A 21,554-nucleotide genomic window follows, 5' to 3' on the forward strand; every position below is an offset into this window, starting at 1 on the left:
CCTGGTCTGATGGGACTACAGCCACTGGTCCATTAGGACCAGTGAGATACGGCTGGAAGAGGCCAGGTGCAGCGGTTCAGGCCGGTAATCCCAGCACTTTGGGAGGCTGAGGCAGGTGGATCACTTGAAGTCAGGAGTTTGAGACCAGTGTGGCTAAGATGGTGAAACTCATCTCTACTAAAAATAAACATTAGCCGAGTGTGGTGGCACACTCATGTAATCTCAGTTGCTCGAGAGGCTGAGGCAGGAGAATTGCTTGAACCTGGGGGGCAGAGGTTGCAGTGAGCCAAGATCATGCCACTGCACTCCAGTCTGGACAATAGATCAAGACAACATCTCAAAAAAAAAAAAGATACAGCTGGAAGAACTTTGGGCCCCTTTTAGGTCCAAGTGCTAGAATGAGTGGGAATCCATTGATGTCTTCATCTTTTTCTTCACCAAATATTGACTGATGCCTGCCACATGCCAGACTGAATAATACAAGCTGCTGATATGCTAGAAAGGGAATGCAAACGTGGGCCTGCCCTGGAGCTTTCGGGATGGTGGCTCTGTAGCTAGGAATTTGATGATCTGGTTAAGGGGTTGGGAAGAGACATAATGACAGCAACTGCCTGAGATGAGCTGGAGTAGGGATTGCTGCAGGGAGCCATCCTGGCAGCCTCCTTCTCCCAGGTGGGAATCATGAAAACCTGGCCCAAGAGCAGTTGGTGGTGGGAACGGGAAGGTAGGGATGTTGTAGACGTGGAATGATGGAACTTGGCTGGCTACATGCACAGGATGACACACGATCTTAAGATCGGTAGATTGGGGGACTAGGGATGATGGTGGCAAAATTAGCGAGATCTAGGGAGGGAGCCAGTCTTAAAGAAAGACGTGTAGCCATAGAAAAGAATGAGCTCATGTCCTTTGCAGGGACATGGATGAAACTGGGAGCCATCATTTTCAGCAAACGTAGGAACAGAAAACCAAACGCAGCATGTTCTCTCTTGTAAGCGGGAGTTGGACAGTGGGAACACATGGACAAGGGAGGGGAACATCACACATGGGGGCCTGTCGGGGGATTCGGGGCAAGGGGAGGGAGAGCATTAGAACAAATACCTAATGCATGCGGGGCTGAAAACCTAGAGGACGGGTAGATAGGGGCAGCAGACCACAATAGCACATGTATGCCTATGTAACAAACCTGCATGTACTGCACATGCATCCCAGAACTTAAAGTACAATTAAAAAAAAAGAAAGAAAGGTGATAGATTTCCCTGTGGAAGTGTTGAATTTAAGATCCTGATGGGACAAGCTGGGAGCTTGGACGTGTCCAGAAAAACAAACATACTAATACTATGTTCTACTCTTTTTTTTTTTGAGACAGAGTCTTGCCCTGTCACCAGGCTAGAGTGCAGTGGCACAATTTTGGCTCACTCCTGCCTCTGCCTCCCAGGTTCAAGCAATTCTCCTGCCCCAGCCGCCAGAGTAGCTGTGACTACAGGTGTGCGCCACCATGCCTGGCTAATTTTTATATTTTTAGTAGAGATGGGGTTTCACTGTGTTAACCAGGATGGTCTTGATCTCTTGACCTCATGATCCACCCCCTCAGCCTCCCAAAGTGCTGGGATTACAGGCGTGAGCCACTGCGCTCAGCCAATGTGACTTTTGTTACAAAAATCAAGTTAAGAAAGCTATTTATCATTGTGTTCTACCTTGAATTATTTGAGGTTGCATACAAGTAACAGGTTTAGCACATCATGAGAGCACAAATTATAATGTAAGGTATTACTTAATAACGTGGCTGCCCTCCGGGCCTTTTCCTAGTTGGGTGATGAAAACAGTGATTCATTTGCTTTTGGGGCGCATTTATTATAGTTAGTCATTGATCAACTGGTAATAGTGAAAGAATCAATAAAATTTCTAATTCTTGGTATATATTAAAAAGTCAGCTTTCATTAACATTGACAAATATGCCTAAAAGGGATAATAAAAATGGGAGAGGAAATATATTAGCAGAGACAAATCCAAGAAAACATTTAGTTTGTGATTTTAAAAGTTCAACGGTAAAGAGCAATTGCAATTTGAATATCTGTCTTTCAGGCAGGATATTGGCACATAAACAGAGGCTCATAGGAAAGATTAATGGTAAAGCATTGTGTGAAAATTCTTCCAGGTTTTTAAGATTCTTCTCTGAATGCAGTTGCTTTGCACCTGATAATGTTTAAAGAAAACCTACAGGCCTTTCTGTCCTTAGTTTGATATTACCCAAAATTCACTGTATATTTATCCCTCAGTTTTGAAATACGGTTTCTGTGACAGTGTTTTGTAAGTTAACTGAAATGTGGAAGTGGCCAGATCGTGTTATTCTCTGTACAACAGGTGAATCTGATTTCTAAGGTCAATTTTTCATTTAAAAGTATTTCAAAGTTAATTTTACAATTCGATTTAGAAAATTATGGCAACTCAGGCTGGATGCGGTATCTCATGGCTGTAATCCTAGCACCTTGGGAGGCTGAGGTGGGCTGATCACTTGAGCTCAGGAGTTCTAGAGCAGCCTAGGCAACATGGCAAAACCCCGTCTCTACCAAAAATACACAAAATTAACTGGGCATGGTGGTGTGCACCTGTGGTCCCAGCTCCTTGAGAGGCTGACATGGGAGGATCGCTTGAGCCCGGGAAGTGGAAGTTGCAGTGAATCACGGTCATGCCACTGCACTCCAACCTGGGTGACAGAGTGAGAGCCCATTAAAAAAAAAAAATTATGGTAACTCATTAGCTTATCATTATTTTTCTTTTTTTTCTGGCTTGTTGTTTGGCTAGACCTAGGCATTCCTGGCTTGTATATGTCTTCTCTATAGTAATTTCACCTGTCCTGAAATGTGGGCGAGTGATGTCTGGCAGAATATGCAAAGGTGAGGGCCTGGTTTGCCCCTCAGCCTTTGTAGATCTCAGTCCGTGTATTTTCCTTTGCTGGGTCTCCTCTTCCTCACCTCTAAGCAGAATGGAAAGATTACCATAGATAAGGGCTTGTCATTGCAGATACCAACAGCAGCCAGGTGGTAAATTGGGCCAGGTGGGGACTGTGGCAAATTTGAGAGCACAAACCCCATGTAAAGGCACAACCACTGTACAGACCCAGAGAGTCACTAGCACACTTCATTTGGGTCTGATGTGGCCAGATTTTCCAGGAGAATCCAGAAAGCCAGGTATATATATATGAAACTCATGAATTAAAAAGGTTGGCAACAAATTCAGAAATGTATAAACACTGCTTGGGCCCCACAGCACACATCTGCTAGCCAGACCTCATCCACAGACGTCGAGTTTGTAATCTCTGGAAGAGATCACCACTGAGCACTCACAGAAGACAGATGTCTCGGCCCCAGCCTGTGCCTCAAATCAACCCTGCGCTGTTGGCAGGGACCCTGAACATCATGGCCGACCAGGACAAAGCTCTGGGTCTTGCCATCATTGTCTTTGTGTACAGTCAGCCCATTTATCAAGACGTTCCATTTGAAGGAAGCTTTTTGGAGAGAAAATGTCAGTATTGAGGTGGATAACTTGAGGGCAGCCCAGAGCATGGTCTGTCATCTTCGTGGCTGTCTCCACTCCGGGCCACCCAGCCCAGCAGCACTGAGGTTCTGAATAGCTCTTGGGTAGAAGTTGCTGGGTCTTTATTGTGTGACCTTGAACTTGAAGCATGCCTAAGCTCCATCTCCCTTCCCCTTCACTACCCAGACGTCAGCATCTCTCCCTTGGTTTAATGAAAGGCTGGTTAAAGTAACTCTGAGAGTCCCTCCAGCACTAACAGTACTTAGGTGGGAAAAGGTGGGCTTCTGTGAGTTAAACCTTCTGATCTCACCAGGATGAGCTACAATAAATGGCCTTATTGAGTGCAGTGCTGGAAGGTCAGGTGCAAATGTGACATTAACTGAGATAAGTTAAGTATGTGAGGCTAGCCCTCAGGTTTATATTACAATCCATGGCTGACTCTCAGCTGAGCCCAGTGATCTCCCCTCTAGGTGTTCATGCTCTGTGTGATCCCCTGCCCTTAAGGTGGGCTGCCCTAGTGACTTGATTGTAATGAGCACAGCAAAAGTGATGGGATGTTACTTCCATCGTGATGTTATATAAGATTGTAGCTTCCATTTGCTAGCAGACCCTCTGCCTTGTGTGGTTTGATGAGGCAAGTCTCCATGTTGCAAGCTGCTATATTGGAGAGGCCCATATGGCAAGGAACTGAGGGCAGCCTCCAGTCAGCAGCCGGTGAGGAACTGAAGCCATCAGTCCTACCACCTATAAGGAGCTGAATCCTGCTAACCACTATGTAAGTGAGCTTGGAAACAGATCCTGCCCCATGTGAGTCTTCAGATGAGACCTCAACATTGACCAACACTTCTGTTGCAGCTTGCGAGAGACCTTGCAGAGGACCAGCTAAACCATGCCAGACTCCCACAGAGGCTATGAGATAATACATGTGGGTTGTTTGAAGCTGATACATTTGTGGTAGTTTGTTACACAGCAGTAGACAGCTAAATTACCTTCTCTACGAGTCTGTGAAAAAATTAACGCTGAAAAAGTGAAATTTGCTGCCTGGGTGCGGTGGCTCACGCCTGTAATCCCAGCAGTTCGGGAGGCTGAGGTGGGTGGATCATGAGGTGAGGAGTTCAAAACCAGCCTGGCCAACATGGTGAAATCCCATCTCTACTAAAATTACAAAAATTAGCCAGGCGTGGTGGCAGGTGCCAGTAGTCCCAGCTACTCAGGAGGCTGAGGTGAGAGAATCGCTTGAACTGGGAGGCAGAGGTTGCAGTGAGCTGAGACCACGCCACTGCACTGCAGTCTGAGTGACAGAGTGAGACTCCATCTCAAAATTCATTCTGGACCTTCTTATTCATAACATATAGGTGTTTTAATGAAATAAATGTATGTTTTTACCATGTATTAACACTAAATACCTTATAGGCTTTATCCAGAGCTTTGTGTGAGTTGCTTCTAAAGTTTATGGTCTTGTTTGATACCATCTGGGTCAGAAATGAGATCTTAACACTTTTTTGTTTTATTCCTTCCATACATATTTAAATTTGTCTCAAAATTTGACCTTGGTCTTAATCATAGTCATCAGTTAGGACCCCTGACTGGGTTATTTTTTTAAGTCAATTTTGGAAGAAAAATACAGACTTCTCTGCTGTGCACTGGAAAACGTGTGTGTGTACACATGCTTGTGTGCTATATACTCATACTTGCTAATGGGTGCTTTTTCCGTGAAGTCATGTAAAAATAAATTAGAACTTACAAATTAGTAATGAATTCCCTGATTAACTTCTTATTTTTGAGATGGAGTCTCTCTTTGTCACCCAGGCTGGAGTGCAGTGGCACGATCTTGGCTCACTGCAACCTCTGCCTCCCGGTTCAAGCAATTCTCCTGCCTCAGCCTCCTGAGTAGCTGGGACTATAGGCACACACCACCATGCCCAGCTAATTTTTGTATTTTTAGTAGAGACAGGATTTCACCATGTTGGCCGGGATGGTCTTCTCTCTTGACCTCCTGATCCACCCACCTCGGCCTCCCAAAGTGCTGGGATTACAGGTGTGAGCCACCATGCCCAGCCCAACTTCTTACTTTTCAAAGAATCTTGATGCTTAGTTTTGCAAGGCTATATAAACGGTGATGACTAGATAGTAATGAATAATACAGAGAAATATTTAGGGCCAAATCCATGACCTGTACATAGGCAGAGACCTAACAATGACCAGGGAAGTATGCAAAACCAAACCAAAACAAAATAAAAAATATACCACCACTAACAACCTGAACAAAACCCCTCTGAAGTGTTACTTTAGTTTAAGGAAACGATAGTCACTGTGCTTCTATTTCTCATCCAACGCATGTAAGTTGCAGGCCACTTGAGTTCCTTGGTTAGTTGTAGACTGGTGCTTCCCACATTTGGATGTGCACATAGATCACCCGGGGGTTCAGTAAAATGCACGTCCCAACCCAGTGGATCTGGGGCCAGAGATTCTGCATTTTGAACATGCTCCCAGGCAACACCAATGTCACACCTGGATGAGTAAGGCTGTGGCCCAGCCCTGCCATTTCTGTGCCATGAACAACCTGCTGGTTTCTGCTGTCAGGTAACCCTCACCTTGTCCCTCTTCATCAGCCTCGTTGCCAGGCAGTTCTGCTCCTTAATTAGTATTGTCAGGCTTGTACCTTTTGACTGGGCAGTCTCATATTTAAGCTTTTTTGCTAGGAAAGGTAGGGGGAAAAACTGGACCCCTGAGTGTCTTTTTTTTTCCCCCCCAGTAATGACAAATACTGTCATACTTTATAGACACTGACTTTACAAATCCTGTCATGCTTTAGGAGTGGACCTCAGTTTATCCATACTTCCATGGCTCAAGCTGCTAAAAGAGTGCTTCCAGAGGGTTTCCAGAAAAGCTGGGGACCGTACCCTGGGGGGGTAATTCTAGGCTTTGGTGAAATAATTTTAAGGCAAGTATTGTTAAGAAGTTACTTTCATCTGAGTGTGGTGGCTCATCTCTATAATCCCCGCACTTTAGGAGGCCAAGGCCGAGGTGGGCAGATCATTTGAGGCCAGGAGCTTGAGACCAGCCTGGCCAACATGGCAAAAGCCTGTCTCTACTAAAACTACAAAAATTAGTTGGGTGTGGTGGTGTATGCCTGTAATCGCAGCTACTCGGGAGGCTAAGGCACGAGAATCGCTTGAGCCTGGGAGGCAGAGATTGCAGCATTGCACTCCAGCCTGGGTGACAGAGGGAAACTTTGTCTTAAAAAAAAAAAAAAAAAAAATTCACTTTTGTCTGGGTGTGGTGGCTCCTGCCTGTAATCCTAGCATTTTGGGAGGCTGAGGCAGGAGGATCACTTGAGCATGGGAGATCAAGGCTGCAGGGAGCCATGATTGTGCCACTGTACTCTAGCTTGGGTGACAAAGCCAGACTCCATCTGTAAAAATAAGTTTAAAAAGACACAATTCACTTTCATAATGTAAAAAGCTGCCCTTTTAAGGGATGGAGAGGTATACATTTAAAAGAGATTCTTCCTTCTAGAATTAAGCGTTGTAAGCTCCAAATATCTTTAATTCCGCTTTGATAAAAAAAAAAAAACAAATTACCATGAGACCAAAGACCACCAGCTTCTGTAGCAGGAACCTTAAGAGCACCCAGTTCCTTTGGAAAATGAAGATTCCTTAGTAAACAAATTACCTCATTAGATAGGTAAGGTAGATTGAATACTGATATGTGAGCTGTCATTTATTTTAGGCCAAATCTATTTATTTTGTACCTTGTCATCATAAAATTGAGATTCTAAGTTTTTAGTAAGTAAACAAGTAATAATGAAAGATTTATTATAATAGCTCCAAGGACTATTGACTTTTTGAAATTCTGACTATTTGTCATAGGAAACGATTTGTTAAAACATTTGCTATAGGGAGCTGTTTATAAACTCTGTTGTAGAAGGTTGATTTACACTGCTACCTTGGGGTGCCTGTGGTCACCTCCCTTATCTGGTTCTGATTAATTCATCCAGCTTAAATGGCTCTGTAAACAGCCTCAGAAGTAGAAACACAGCTAGAAGCATTCATTGGTGTAAAAAGTTATTATGAAAGTAAAATAAATGATTAATATGTTAAGACACAAAGCAGAATCTCATTTTTTTTCTCATGACCCAGTGATCCATATCTTCAGGAAATCTCATTGTCTACTTCTTGACCACTTATCCCTAATGCCTCATTTGTAGGGATTTATTACTGTGTAACAAATTACCCTGAAACTTCACGACTGAAAAAGCAAATATGTATCATGTCACAGAATTTTGTGAGGAATCTGGGTACAGCTTAGTTGAGTTCATCTGCCAAAGAGTCTCATAAGGCTTCAATGAAGGTATCTGTTGGGGCTGTGGTCTCATCTGAAAGCTCAACAGAGGAGTGTCCTCTTCCAAGCTGGCTCACATGGTTGTTAGCAGGATTGGTTTCTCATGGGCTGTTGACCAGAGGTTTCCCTCTGTTCCTCAGCACACTGGCCTCTCTATAGAGATATTCACAACATGGCAGTTTTTAATCTCCAGAGCAAGGGCTCTGAGAAAGAGAAAGAGATGAAAGTCATGGTCTTCTTTTAGCCCACTCTCAGAAGGGACTCCCATCATTGTATTCTGTTTATTAGAAGCAGGCTGCAGCCCACACTCAGAGGGTGTTGCACAGGGATGTAAATATCAGGAGGCAGGGATTTGGGGGCATCTTAGAGTCTTTCTGCCAACACAATCAGTTGGCACAGTGAATCCGTGCTCAATCACAATCAGTGCTCAGTGAATGACAGTTGACTCCCCCAGTCCCTGTTAGATGTGCTGTATTGCTGTCTTTCTCCATGAGGTACACACACCAGGGTTTCTTGCAGTCTTTGTTTAGATTGAGTTCTGGCCCCTTGTGATTGAACACTGTGCTGTAAGTTGAGGACTGGTGGGTTTATGTGCATGTACAATTTGTTCTGTAAAGTACAGAGGTATTTTTGTTTGTTCACTTTTTTTTCTTTAACTCTGAAAAAGGAATTAAGAAGCGAAAGGAGGCTTGAAACCAGAATCCACTCGAAGGCAATAGTAAGCTCAGTGTGATGGGTGGAAAAGTGGCTATGGAATTTAAAAAGGTTATCACTGGCCCTTCCTTGACATTTAGATCTCAGCTTAAATGTCACCACTTCAGAGAGGTCTTTCCTGTCTTATTTATTTATTTATTTATTTTTATTTAGTTTTGAGACAGAATCTCTCTCTGTCATCCAGGCTGGAGTGCAGTGGCATGATCTCGGCTCACTGTAATCTCTGCCTCCCGGGTTAAAGCATTCCTCTCACCTCAACCTTCAAAGTAGCTGAGACTACAGGGTTGCACTACCACGTCTGGCTAATTTTTTATATTTTTAGTAGAAATGGGGTTTTGCTATGTTGGCCAGGCTGGTCTCGAATTCGTTACCGCAAGTGATCTTTCCACCTCGGCCTCCCAGACTGCTGGGATCCTAGGTGTGAGTCACCGAGCCCGGCCCTGTGTGTGTAAACTAGCCATTGCCTCGCTCTTAGTCTGCATAGTCACTAATACTCTCTGATTCTATTCCCTTCTTGTTTACTTGCTCATCTCCCCCCACGAGTACTGAGTGCGAGGACAACCGGGACTCATCTGTCTTGGTCACCCTCATACTGCTAGCACCTCTCATAAGGCCTGGCAAGGCAAAGGCTCCCAGTATGATACTTACCCAACAGACAAATGAATCAAACACATGGACGTGAACTGATTCCAAAGAGATTTTTAGAAATTGCAGCATCATCATGACTTCCAAAGGAAATGCCATTTATTCAGTTAACATGCATTGCCCGTTAAATTATAATTATAATTATTATTATTATTGAGATAGAGTCTCATTCTGTCACCCAGGCTGGAGTACAGTGACGCGATCTTGGCTCACTGCAACCTCCGCCTTCTGGGTTCAAGTGATTCTCGTGCCTCAGCCTCCCAGGTGGCTGGGATTACACATGCCCACCACCATGCCTGGCTAATTTTTGTATTTTTGGTAGAGATGGGGTTTCACCATGTTGCCCAGGCTGGTCTCAGACCCTTGACCTCAGGTCACCCGCCCATGTTGGCCTCCTAAAGTGTTGGGATTACAGGTGTGAACCACCATACCTGGCCATACATTAAATTATGAAAAAATAAATAAAAACAGCCTCAAGATGACGGGGCAGCTCTGTCCCACCACTAAGCACTAGCGGGCCATTCAGCAAGTTTTGTCACCTCTCCTGGCCTCAGTTTCCTCAGATGATAAATGAGGGACCTGTAGATTGGGGGTCCTCAGACTGTGCTGTGTCCAGCACCAAATCTGGCTCTGGCACCAGAAATTCCAGATGCTCTTCTGTAAGAGCAAGCGGCTTTGCCTGGCATATTTTTTCAACATTGGTCTGCCATGTACGATTTTGATTATAGAAAAGATTCTGTGGCCAAATAGTTTTTTAAAAAGTGAAACCCGGCCAGGCGCGGTGGCTCAAGCTTGTAATCCCAGCACTTTGGGAGGCCGAGACGGGCAGATCACGAGGTCAGGAGATCGAGACCGTCCTGACTATCACGGTAAAACCCCGTCTCTACTAAAAATACAAAAAAAAAACTAGCTGGGCGAGGTGGCGGGCGCCTGTAGTCCCAGCTACTCGGGAGGCTGAGGCAGGAGAATGGCGTAAACCCAGGAGGCGGAGCTTGCAGTGAGCCGAGATCGGGCCACTGCACTCCAGCCTGGGCGGAAAAGCAAGCCTCCATCTAAAAAAAAAAAAAAGTGAAACCCACAGCACTTCTGTGCCCATTAATGGCCATTCCAGCTCTGCCCAAGCAGGCACCAGCGGCAGTGCTGGCAGATAAGAGGAGAAACCCAACACACATAAAGCTTTGGCCCAGGAGAGCCGATCGGAAGAGCAAGCAGAATGATTTCAGGTGGCCTAGATCCCTTTCCAAGAACATAAAGAGCCCCCACCCCCAGCCTCACACCTCACAGATGCCCACATCCTACTGCCTTTGAAATGTTAGCATCGATTTTTCTTTTTTCTTTTTTTTTTTCTCCCACATTGACTTACTCATTTCAAGATCTCATTTCTGGCACCACATCTCCCACCAGATAGCCAGAGCTGCTGAGCGCCAAGTTTTATAATTAAAATTCTGTCACATCCCCCGAAACGGTGGAAATGGTGCCATGAAGCCTCGCAGAAAAGATTTGTAAGCACTTCACCTAGTAATTTAAATATAATACTTCTGGCAGCATTCAATTTGGGGTGTTTTATTCTAATTTAAAGACGATTATTGAGCACAAATATCCTGTGCAATTGGGCGCTCTTGTGGCCCCGTGCTTTCTTTTGGCTGTCTAGCTTGTCAACAGACAGCTCGGTGGTGTGGCTGCAGAAGCCCACGTGGACAGTCCTGGCCTTTGGGTATCACCAGGTCCCAGGCGTAATTAGTATAAATCAAAATCCTCTAGACTATGACAGGAAAATGGTATGTTTGAACAGCAGCTTATTAAAATGACCTACTTAATTTAAGAAAAATAGTGTATCCACTTTGCATGGTAACCTGGTTGCTTTTGTGGCAGATTTTACAACATTTCTCCATCTTTCTCTCTCTCTTTTTTTTTTTAAGAAAAGGAAAACGAATGGAAAGGCCCATTCTACTTCATCCTGGGCGCAGACCCACAGTTTGGGCTGATGAAGGCGTGGTCCACTGGGGACTGTGACAATGGCGGTGACGAATGGGAACAGGAGATCCGTCTAACTGAGCAAGCTGTCCAGGCCATCAACAGGCTGAACCCCAAGCCCAAATTCTTCGTTCTGTGCGGCGACCTCGTCCACGCCATGCCAGGTGAGACTTGGGTCGCCGCTTGTGACCTTTCCTCCTTCAGCCAGTCATGACTGCATTTGGGCAGGAAAAAAAAAAGATGTCGCTTCAAAGGCATCTTTGCTCAGTCATGGACCATTCTTTCGCTTCATGATTGTTGCAGTATCATTGAACATCAGAAAGTGCACACTCATTTTATATTGAGAGTTTGGCGAGATTAATCACAGTAATTAGGCACAGCTACAGTTCTGATGATTTGAGCTTAATATGAAACATGGAACAGATTCCCACACATCACCTTTCTGCATTTCCAGGGACAAACTTGAACTGCTTCCAGACACTGTATCCATAAATACAATCTTCTCTCCTCATTTCCTTTCTTCTTACACTTTTATTTCTCCCTTATTTGTTGGTGCTTTTTTAGTTGCAAGTGACAGAAATGCAACTTAAAACAGGAATCCCTGTTTGTTTTTTTTTTTAAAAGGTATGTGTTGCCTAATGGAACTGTAAAGTCCAGAAGCAGACCTGAGTTGCAGGTACAGCTGGATCTAGGGGGTCAGTTTGGTTATCAGGACTTGGTCTCTCCATCACTCTGATTGGCCTTCCTCTGCGTTGACCTTATTTACGTTCAGACTCTCTAGATAGTGGCTCCTGGGAGCTCTACATTTGTATCCTTTTGACAGAAACCACAACAGAAAGAAAGTACCTTATTCTGGGTGATCCAAAGTCCCAGGCTGGCTGGGTGCAGTGGCTCATGCCTGTAATCCCAGCACTTTGGGAGGCTGAGGCAGGCGGATCACTTGAGCTCAGGAGTTGCAGACCAGCCTGGCCATCATGGTGAAATCCCATCTCTACTAAAAATACAAAAATTAGCCAGGCGTGGTGGTACATGTCTGTAGTCCCAGTTACTCAGGAGGCTGAGGCACGAGAATTGCTTGAACCCAGGAGGCGGAGATTGCAGTGAGCCAAGATTTTGCCACTGCACTTCAGCCTGGGTGAAGGAGTGAGACTCCATCTCAAAAAAACAACAAAGTCCTAGGCTCATACCCCTCTGACTCACATGGCCCCCTTCCACCAGTGTGGGGGAACTGCAACCATGTACCCTAAAGAACGGGACAGTCTCCCCACAAAAAAGTGAGACGTTGGAAATGAAATAATGACAGACACCTTCTGGACCTTTCTTCCTATTTATTTTGCCTACTCTGATGTCCTTTTCTCCTAGGCAAGGATAAAGCCCAGCAAGCAGGTATAAGGAAACAGAGAGTGCCCCTGTGCCTCAGGGAGGCAGACGACCTTAGACCATTGCAGAAAACACAGCAGTGGCTGTGGGTGTCTGTCTGTCTGGGGCCAGCTGTACCTTGTAAACCAAGGCTCTGAGTCCTGTGATGATGTCTAACTCCTTTAGAAGCCGAGGTACCCTGTAGTAGGTCTGGGTGTATCAATTCCTCCCCATCATGGCTCTTTTTTTCTAGCAGCCCGCTTACCCAGAACAAAACCCATAATGAAAACCTGAGAATGGCTGGGCGCGGTGGCTTATGCACTTGGGGAGGCCGAGACAGGTGGATCACTTGAGGTCAGTAGTTCAAGATCAGTCTAGCCAACATGGTGAAACCCTGTCTCTACTAAAAAATATAAAAATTAGCCAGGCGTGGTGGCAGGCGCCTATAACCCTAGCTACTCGGGAGGCTAAGGCACGAGAATTGCTCGAACTCGAGAGGCAGAGGTTGCAGTGAGCCAAGATCGTGCCACTGCACTCCAGCCTGGGCCATAGAGCGCGAAACTCAGTCTAAAAAAAATTAGGCAGGCGTGGTGGTGCATGCCTGTGGTCCCAGCTACTGAGGAGGCTAAAGTGGGAAGAATACTTGAGTCCAGGAGTTTGAGGCTGCAGTGAGCCATGAACCTACCACTGCACTCCAGCCTCCAGACAACAGAGAGAGCCCCTGTCTCTAATAAAAAAGAAGAAAAGAAGATTTCAAATTTTTCTGTTCAGTAGTTTCTTGTCTTTAAAAACAGAGTGTTATAAGGCTCACTGGAATTATATAACATGTTCTTGTAGATGTTTACCAACTTGTTTTGAATTCTGTTAATGTGTTCAGTCATATTTCAAAATCAGATTTAAAATAAAAGCTTTTAATGCAATTACATTGCTTTTTAAATAAGATGTACTGAATATACATTAAACATTATAAATTAAAAGATACGGTTTTTATGGTCAGCCCTGCCAGTTGATCAAGACTTCGTAAATGTGACTTGGAAAACTTTTGAACGTGAATTTTACATGCAGTGCAACTCAAGCAGAATTTATAATTTGTTCTGAAGACTTGGACTGTTTTCTGCTGTTTTAATGGAACCAGTGAAAGGACTGTAACTGTTTTGAGTATTGTGGTTTGAGATTAAACAGAGCATTTTAAAACTAGTTACCATTTTTTAATATGCAATAAGTGTCTTCCCTCTCATTTAGCTCATAGGCAGGGTTAGACACTAGAAAGTAATTATTTGCTTTGACTACGTAGCACATTCTTCATTATCAAATGCATATATTAATAGCAAACAAAATCAGAAAGCATACTTTTAGTTCTACCATAAATAATATCTTGGCCCTGGCCAGGCACAATGGCTGACACCTGCAATCCCAGCACTTTGGGAGACCAAGGTGGGCAGATCACCTGAGGTGAGGAGTTCGAGACCAGCCTGGCCAACATGGTGAAATCCCCGTCTCTACTAAAATACAAAAATTAGCTGGACATGGTGGTGCACACTTATGATCCCAGCTACTCTGGAGGCTGAGGCAGGAGAATCGCTTGAACCCAGGAGGTAGAGGTTGCAGTGAGCAAGATTGCACCACTGCACTCTAGCCTGGGCAGCAGAGCGAGACTCCATCTCAAAAAAAAAGAAAAGAAAATATCTTGGGCCAAGTGGATTTAAGTTGACAATGGAGAAAGGCCAGGCGTGGTGGCTCACACCTGTAATCCCAGCACTTTGGGAGGCCATGGTGGGCAGATCACTTGAGGTCAGGAATTCGAGACCAGCCTGGTTAACATAGTGAAACCCTGTCCCTACTAAAAATACAAAAATTAGCTCAGATTACAGGCATGGGCCTGTAATCTCAGCTACTTGGGCGATTGAGGGAGGAGAATCACTTGAACCCAGGAGGCAGAGAATCCAGTGAGCCAAGATTGCACCACTGCATTCCAGCCTAAGCGACAGAGCAAGACTTCATCTCAAAAAAAAGAAGAAAATAGAGACAAATAACTTTCATTTTTTGTGTGAAAGTTATAATATGCTTTTTCTTATAAATATCCAGTACAGTATTTATCGTCCACAAAAATGTCTTGTGTGCAAAGTGCCAGTTACAGCGCTAGATGCTATGGATGTAATACTGGAGACAAGAGACCTGGTCTTTCTGTGGAACTAGAGTCTTGGGAGAGAAGCATAAAAATATGACAGGAAGAGGAGTCCTTGGTGCCAAGCCCATAGGAAAATCCATAAGAGATACAGGCTTCTTTGTTTCACACAAAGTCCATTTAGTTTTGAAGCACATTTTCGTTTTGCAGGCATCTTTTGGGTTATCTTGGTATTTTTTTCTATTTTAAAGCTCCTCTATGGGGTAAGCCACATTGTGAGTAGCAAGTGAAGATTTGTACAGATATTGAGACCCACCGATTTTCATCCCTCACTCTTATTTTAGGGTTACTCTTGTCAGTCCTACTGATGCTGAGGCATCCACCCACTGGTTTTGTCCCCAGGAGCCTTGTTAGATTTCAGCAATTACGTGTGAAGCTGACAAATCAGAACGTGATGAAACCTTTAGGGTGCAAGAGATTCCTTTGAGCCTTTAGAACAGTTTGTTACTAACACACACGTCCATCCCTGTTTATTAAAAATTGGCATAACCACACAAAAAGAGTTACTACAGGATGAATTCTTCCCTTGGTATAAAGTCTCCTTGAAGAGTTCTTCATGTATTGACCTGCACTTGGGCAACTATTCCGTGACTTAGTTTCAGTTGATGGTTTAGCCCTGGGAACTCCTCTGTTCTGTAAAGGGAGGCAAGCCTGTATCAGTCTGTTTTCATGCTGCTGATGAAGACCTATTTGAGACTGAGTAATTTATAAAGAAAAAGATTTAATTGCCTCACAGTTCCACATGGCTGGGGAGGCTCGGGAGGCCTCACAATCATGGCAGAAGGCAAAAGGCACATTTTTTTTTTTTTTTTTTTGGAGATAGAGTCTCTGTCTGTTGCCCAGACTGGAGTGCAGTGGCGCGATCTTGGCTCACTGCAACCTCTGCCTCCTGGGTTCAAGTGATTCTCCTGCCTCAGCCTCCCAAGTAGCTGGGACTACAGGTGCACACCACCACAGCTGGCTATTTTTGTATTTTTAGTAGGGATGGGATTTCACCATGTTGGCCAGGATGGTCTGGATCTCCTGACCTCGTGATCCACCTGCCTCGGCCTCCCAAAGTGCTGTGATTACAGGTGTGGGCCACCACACCTGGCTGAAAGGCACATCTTATATGGCAGCAGACAAGAGAGAAGAGAACTTATACAGGGAAACTGCCCTTTACAAAACCATCAGATCTCGTGAGACTTATTCACAATCACAAGAACAGCACGAGAAAGACCCACCCCTGATTCAGTTACCTCCCACCAGGTCCCTTGCACAACGTGTGGGAATTGTGGGAGCTACAATTCAAGATGAGATTTGAGTGGGGCCACAGTGAAACCTTATCAGTATTATTCCAAAGGATGGTATGTTAGTTTCCTGTTCCTGCTATCACAAATTACCACCAACTTAGTGGAATCACACAGTTATCTTACCATCCCAGAGGTCAGAATCCAACAAGAACCTGCAGCAGCGTATTCCTTTCAGGGGTTCCAGCTTCTAGAGGCCAGCTGCGTTTCTTGGCTAGTGCTCTTCTTCCGTCTTCAAAGTCAGCAGCAGCATTGCACCTTTTCTCCTCTCTGACCTCTGCTCCACCCTCTCATATTCTGTTACTCTGAATCTCCTGTTTTCCTCTTATAAAGACCCTGATGATTATATTAGGTCCATCCAGATAACCGAGGATAATGTTTCCATCTCAAGATCCTTAACATAATTCCATCTGCAGATTCCCCTTTTGCCATATAAGGCAGCATACTTGTAAGTTCCAGGAGTTAGGATGTCGAACATCTTTGGAGGGACATTGTTCAGCCTACTGCAGATGGCAGGGAGTGGAATTCAGGGTCTGTTATCTGCCAGGAACTGTGTTACTATCTCTCATCTACTCATTACAGTCTTGCAAAGGAGGTGTCATTGCTATTTCCATTTTAATTGATGGGGAAACTGGCTCAGAGCAGTGAATTGCTTTTCCCAAGGCCACTCAGCTTGTAAACCGGGAACTCTTGTTCATCTGTTTCCAAACCTCATGCGCTTCGTTTTGCAGCCTGGCTGGTCAAACAGAGGGTGGTGCCCAGAGCAGCAGATGGAGCTGTTAGAGATGTGGAATCTCTGCCCTACTCAGACCTAGTGGATCCAAATCAGAATTTTAACAAGATTCCCAGATGAGTCGTATGGACAGTGAGGTTAAGAAGCACTTATAGGTTGAGCATCCCTAATCTGAAAATCCACTGTGCTTCAAAATGTGAAACTTCTTGAGCACTGCCATGACACCACAGTGGAAAACTCTACACCTTTGGTCCCAAGCGTTTTGAATAAGAGATATTCAACTTGTAATAGTGATGATGAGGATGATGGCAGTGCTGCAGGAAAAGTACCCATAGATGACACGGTGAAGATGTATGTCTTAGTCTGTTTTCTGTTGCTTATAATGGAGTATCTGGAACTGGGTAGTTTATAAGAAAGGAAATTTGTTTATTTCAGTTATGGAGGCTGAGAAGTCCAGGGTCAAGGGGCTGCCTCAGCTGAGGGCCTTCTTGCTGGTGGGGACTCTCTGCAGACTCTCAAAGTAGTACAGAACATCACATGGGGAGGGGACTGAGTGTGCTAACTCGGGTCTCTCCTCTTCTTAAAAAGCCACCAGGCCAGGTGCAGTGGCTCACATCTATAATCCCAGCACTTTGGGAGGCCAAGGCAAGTGGATTGCTTGAGCTCAGAAGTTCGAGACTAGCCTGGGCAACATAGTGAAACCCTATCTTTACAAAAAACAGAAAATTAGCCAGGTATGGTGGTGCACACCTGTAGTCCCAGCTACTTGGGAGGCTGAGGCGAGAGAATTGTTTGAACCTGAGAGGCCAAGCTTCAGTGAGCCGCAGTCATGCCGCTGCACTCCAGCCTGGGTGACAGAGCAAGACCCTGTCTCAAAAAAAAAAAAAAAAGCATCCTGTCCCACTCTCATGATAACCCATTAATCCACTAACTCATTTGTTCATTAATCCATGAATGATTAAGTGTATTCATATGTTTTGCAACATTAATCCATTCGTGAGGGCAGGGCCCTCATGATCCAGCCGCCTCTTAAAAGCCCCACCTCTCAGAACTGCCACAGTGGGGATTACATTTCAGCATGAGTTTTGGAGGACACAAATATTTAAACCTTAGCAATGTGTGGTGAGCTATTGAAGGACTAGAGCAGCACGCATTCATAATAGATCAAGAAATTGTGTCAGTTAATAAAAGAGACTTCTAAGACAAAAGCGCTTGTTAATAAGGCAGATGACTCTGGAGGGAACTTTTTTTTTTTTTTTTGAGACAGAGTCTCACTCTGTCACCCACGCTGGAGTACAGTGGCATGATCTCGGCTCACTGCAACCTCTGCTTCCCGGGTTCAAGTGATTTTCCTGCCTCAGTCTCCTGAGTAGCTGGGATTACAGATGCCTGCCTGTAATCCCCAAAAAAAGTTAGCCTGGCTAATTTTTTAATTTTAGTAGAGATGGGGTTTCGTCTTGTTGGCCAGGCTAGTCTCGAACTCCTGACCTCAAGTGAGTGCCCCCGCCTTGGCCTCCCAAAGTGCTGGGATTATAAGTGTTGAGTCACGGCACCCAGCTTGGAGGGAACATTCTTAAAAAGCCGTCCAGCAGAATGCCTCGTCATCCTTGGCAGACTCACTTTCTGGTCCCTCAGTGGCTTCTGATGTTTCTTCCCACCTGAAAAAAATAAAATACAGTGCACAGGAGCCTTTTAGCAGCATTGCAGGTGGAGACTGGAAGCCTGCCGTCATCTGTTGCTGCCGCTCCTACTGGACAGCTGAGGCAGGTATTCTGATGATGCCCTGTGCTGCTTAGTTTCCCTGGGCACATTGTTTTCTCACCATGTTAATGGTGTGTCATATTTTTTACTGTTAAGTACTTAGGTGTGAATAAGTGTAACAAAATGATTGTTCACCGGTAGCATGTAAATTCAGTGAATTCAGAGTCAGGAATCATGGTGATGCCAAACAACCACAGATTGTTCACTTGGGTGGCTGAGACAGACACTTTTTATTTTATTATTTATTTATGTATTTTTATTATTTTTTGAGGCAGAGCCTCACTCTGTCGCCTAGGCTGGGTGCAATGTCATGATCTCAGCTCACTGCAACCTCCACCTCCCGGGTTCAAGCAATTCTCATGCCTCACCACACCCGGCTAATTTTTGTATTTTTAGTAGAGATGGGGTTTCACCATGTTGGCTAGGCTGGTCTTGAACTCCTGGCCAGAAGTGATCTGCTCACCTCGCCCGCCCAAAGTGTTGGACTTAACAGGCATGAACCACCATGCTGGGTCACGGCCACTTTTTAATGGGCTAAATGTAATCTTGTGTGTATGCAAGTGGTTTGTGAACATTCCTTTTAACTGGGGAAGATAATGGTGTATATCAAGAGAACCATTATTCCTTTAGACTTACACATGCTCAGCATTTAAAGAGAAATGCTTTAAGTTTGTAGGTTTTGCTTTGCTTTTTACAGAACACTTTGAATAACGCAGGATGACCTCTTCTTACAGGACTTCCAAAATAGCCCTTTGATGTTCGGGAAAACAGCCACACGTATGTACTTTAAAAGGGTCTTTATGCAGAACGCTTAGGAGAGCTATAGTGGCTTCTTTCTTTTGGGTCTTGCACTTGTACGTAACCCCTTACCTGCCATCTCAAAGTTCAGAAAGCTCTGAAAACTATGAGTTTTTTCTTAAGTTTGAAACTAAGCTGGTGGCAAAACTGCCTTCCAAGTGACAAAGGGCTGTTTATGGTCTTTATCGATCCCAGTATTGAGTGAGCATATTCATATGTTTTGCTAACAAAATATTACTGGGTTTCATTACAGGGCACTGCCTGAGTGCCAGCTTGAAGTGTTATTTAATCTGTGTTCTATGCCCTGTCTTACCATTCTAAAGTTAGAAAAACGTGGAATTTCAAATGAGGTCTGGCCTAGGGGTTTTGGGATAAGAGCTAATGAATCTGCAAAGTTGATACTTTGGGATTGATAGATGTAGAAGCCTTTCATCACTAAAAGCAGAAGGCTTTTCTGATTTAATGTAGTTCCCCAAGTTGACTTTCCCACATCCATTGCCCAGCAACTATATTTTCAAAAGTTAAAAGGGTCTCAGACATCTCATATTTGAATTTTGGGGACCATTTCTTTTGGGACCAAAGAGACTCAATATGAAAATGGAATTGGATTTAGAAATGATTCCAACAAATAGAGGCGAGGGAGTGTGCACAAAAGTGATATTTGCTATAGATAAAGCAGAATAATCCACTTAGGTAGAGAAGTCTGAACTTGAAGGTAAAGAAGGGCTGGACTTGTGCAGATATGGTTGCAAAAGGCTGGAGAGGAGAGGAAGCAAATCAGTAGAGTGTGGTTAAGAATGGCAGATGCTATGGGGAGGTAAAGTAGAATTACTGATGAAGGGACTTAGGCTTTTCCATCAGGAAAACACCCCAGTGAGACCTGAAAACTTCTAATTCAAATTCATCTAGTTTGGTAGCTGTTCACGTTAAATTAGATGTCAAGGGCTAGACCAAGGTCCCAATAAGAGTAGCCGTGGCCAAATAACCATCAAGACTCCTTCCTCACTAGGAGGTTTTTTTGTTTTTGTTTGTTTGTTTTTTGAGACAGAGTCTTGTTCTATCGCCCAGGCTGGAGTGTAGTGGTGCAATCTCAACTCACTGCAACCTCCATCTCCTGGAGATTGCCCAGCTAATTTTTATATTTTTGGTAGAGACGAGGTTTCTCCATGTTGGCCAGGCTGGTCTTGAACTCCTGACCTCGGGTGATCCCCCTGCCTTGGCCCCCTAAAGTTCTGGGATTACAGACGTGAGCCACCACACCTGACCCCCACTGGAAGGTTTCTAATTCTGTAATGAATGTATAGAATTGGGAAATAAAACCTTTGAACAAAGAATGCTTTGGTGTGCTGGGCTTCAGGCAAAGAATAAAGCCCTTTGTCTTTCTGTGGTTCCACAATCCAGGAAGGTTGATATTCATTTTCCTCCAGCTGGGCAGACGCAAACCCATGAACATAATTCTGGTACAAGACAAGCCATGATAAGCAAAGCCTCGGAGGCATGATTTTGAAAACCAAAGCCAGGATTAAGGCTCTGGCCAGGAAAAGGCTTTATCTCATTGCTCCAACCTCCGCAAGTTCGCCTTCCCCCAAGCTTAGTTCCAAGTTCCTAAAGGGCAGCGGGGGTGTGTGTGTGTGTCTGTGTGTCTGTATTGGTGTGTACTTTCATTTAGTACCCAGTGCAAGGCACATGGAAGGTATTCAGTGAATGCTGCTCAGATAATTCACGGTGTGTTTCCCATGATCTTTAGCAAGAAGCCAGCACATGGTAGGCACCCAGTGCAGATTTCCGGAACACATGAATAAATAGTCAATTCATTTATTTAACAAGTCTGTATTGAGAGTCTGCTTTGTACCAGGCACTGTTCTAGATGTTTGTGCTGTGTTAGTGAATGAAACAGACGGAAATCTGTGCTTCATTTAGAAATAAGGAATATAGATACATGTAGATATATTGAAACATGAAATTCTTTGTTTTTTGTTGTTGTCATTCTAGTCTTTTGTAGGATTTAAATGAGGGTAGATATGGATTTTTTTTGTTACTTTATTAAATTTTTAAATTCTACAATAATACATAGAGACATTCTCCTTGTAAATTTAAAATATATAGTTAAAATAAACTTTGGCCGACCCCTAAGTGCTTCCCTCGGGGTCACCATGGTCAAAAGTGTTCATGAATGTAAGCATGCTCGCCCTTTCCTCTTCTCTGCCCTCCCCTTCCC

General features: G+C 44.3%; 1 protein-coding gene across 2 annotated transcripts in view; it reads left to right on the forward strand.

Moving 5' to 3' along the window:
- The window catches only part of CPPED1 (calcineurin-like phosphoesterase domain containing 1), a 145,140-nt gene that overhangs the window by 12,196 nt on the left and 111,390 nt on the right, over positions 1-21,554 (forward strand). For both annotated transcript variants that reach the window (XM_011961504.1, XM_011961511.1), the window contains exon 2: positions 11,157-11,375. In XM_011961504.1, the coding sequence (XP_011816894.1) occupies positions 11,157-11,375 (219 nt within the window). The remainder of the gene's footprint in view (positions 1-11,156; positions 11,376-21,554) is intronic.

The sequence above is a fragment of the Colobus angolensis genome, unplaced genomic scaffold (genome assembly GCF_000951035.1).
Source record: "Colobus angolensis palliatus isolate OR3802 unplaced genomic scaffold, Cang.pa_1.0 Scaffold116, whole genome shotgun sequence".
Classification (NCBI taxonomy): domain Eukaryota; kingdom Metazoa; phylum Chordata; class Mammalia; order Primates; family Cercopithecidae; genus Colobus; species Colobus angolensis.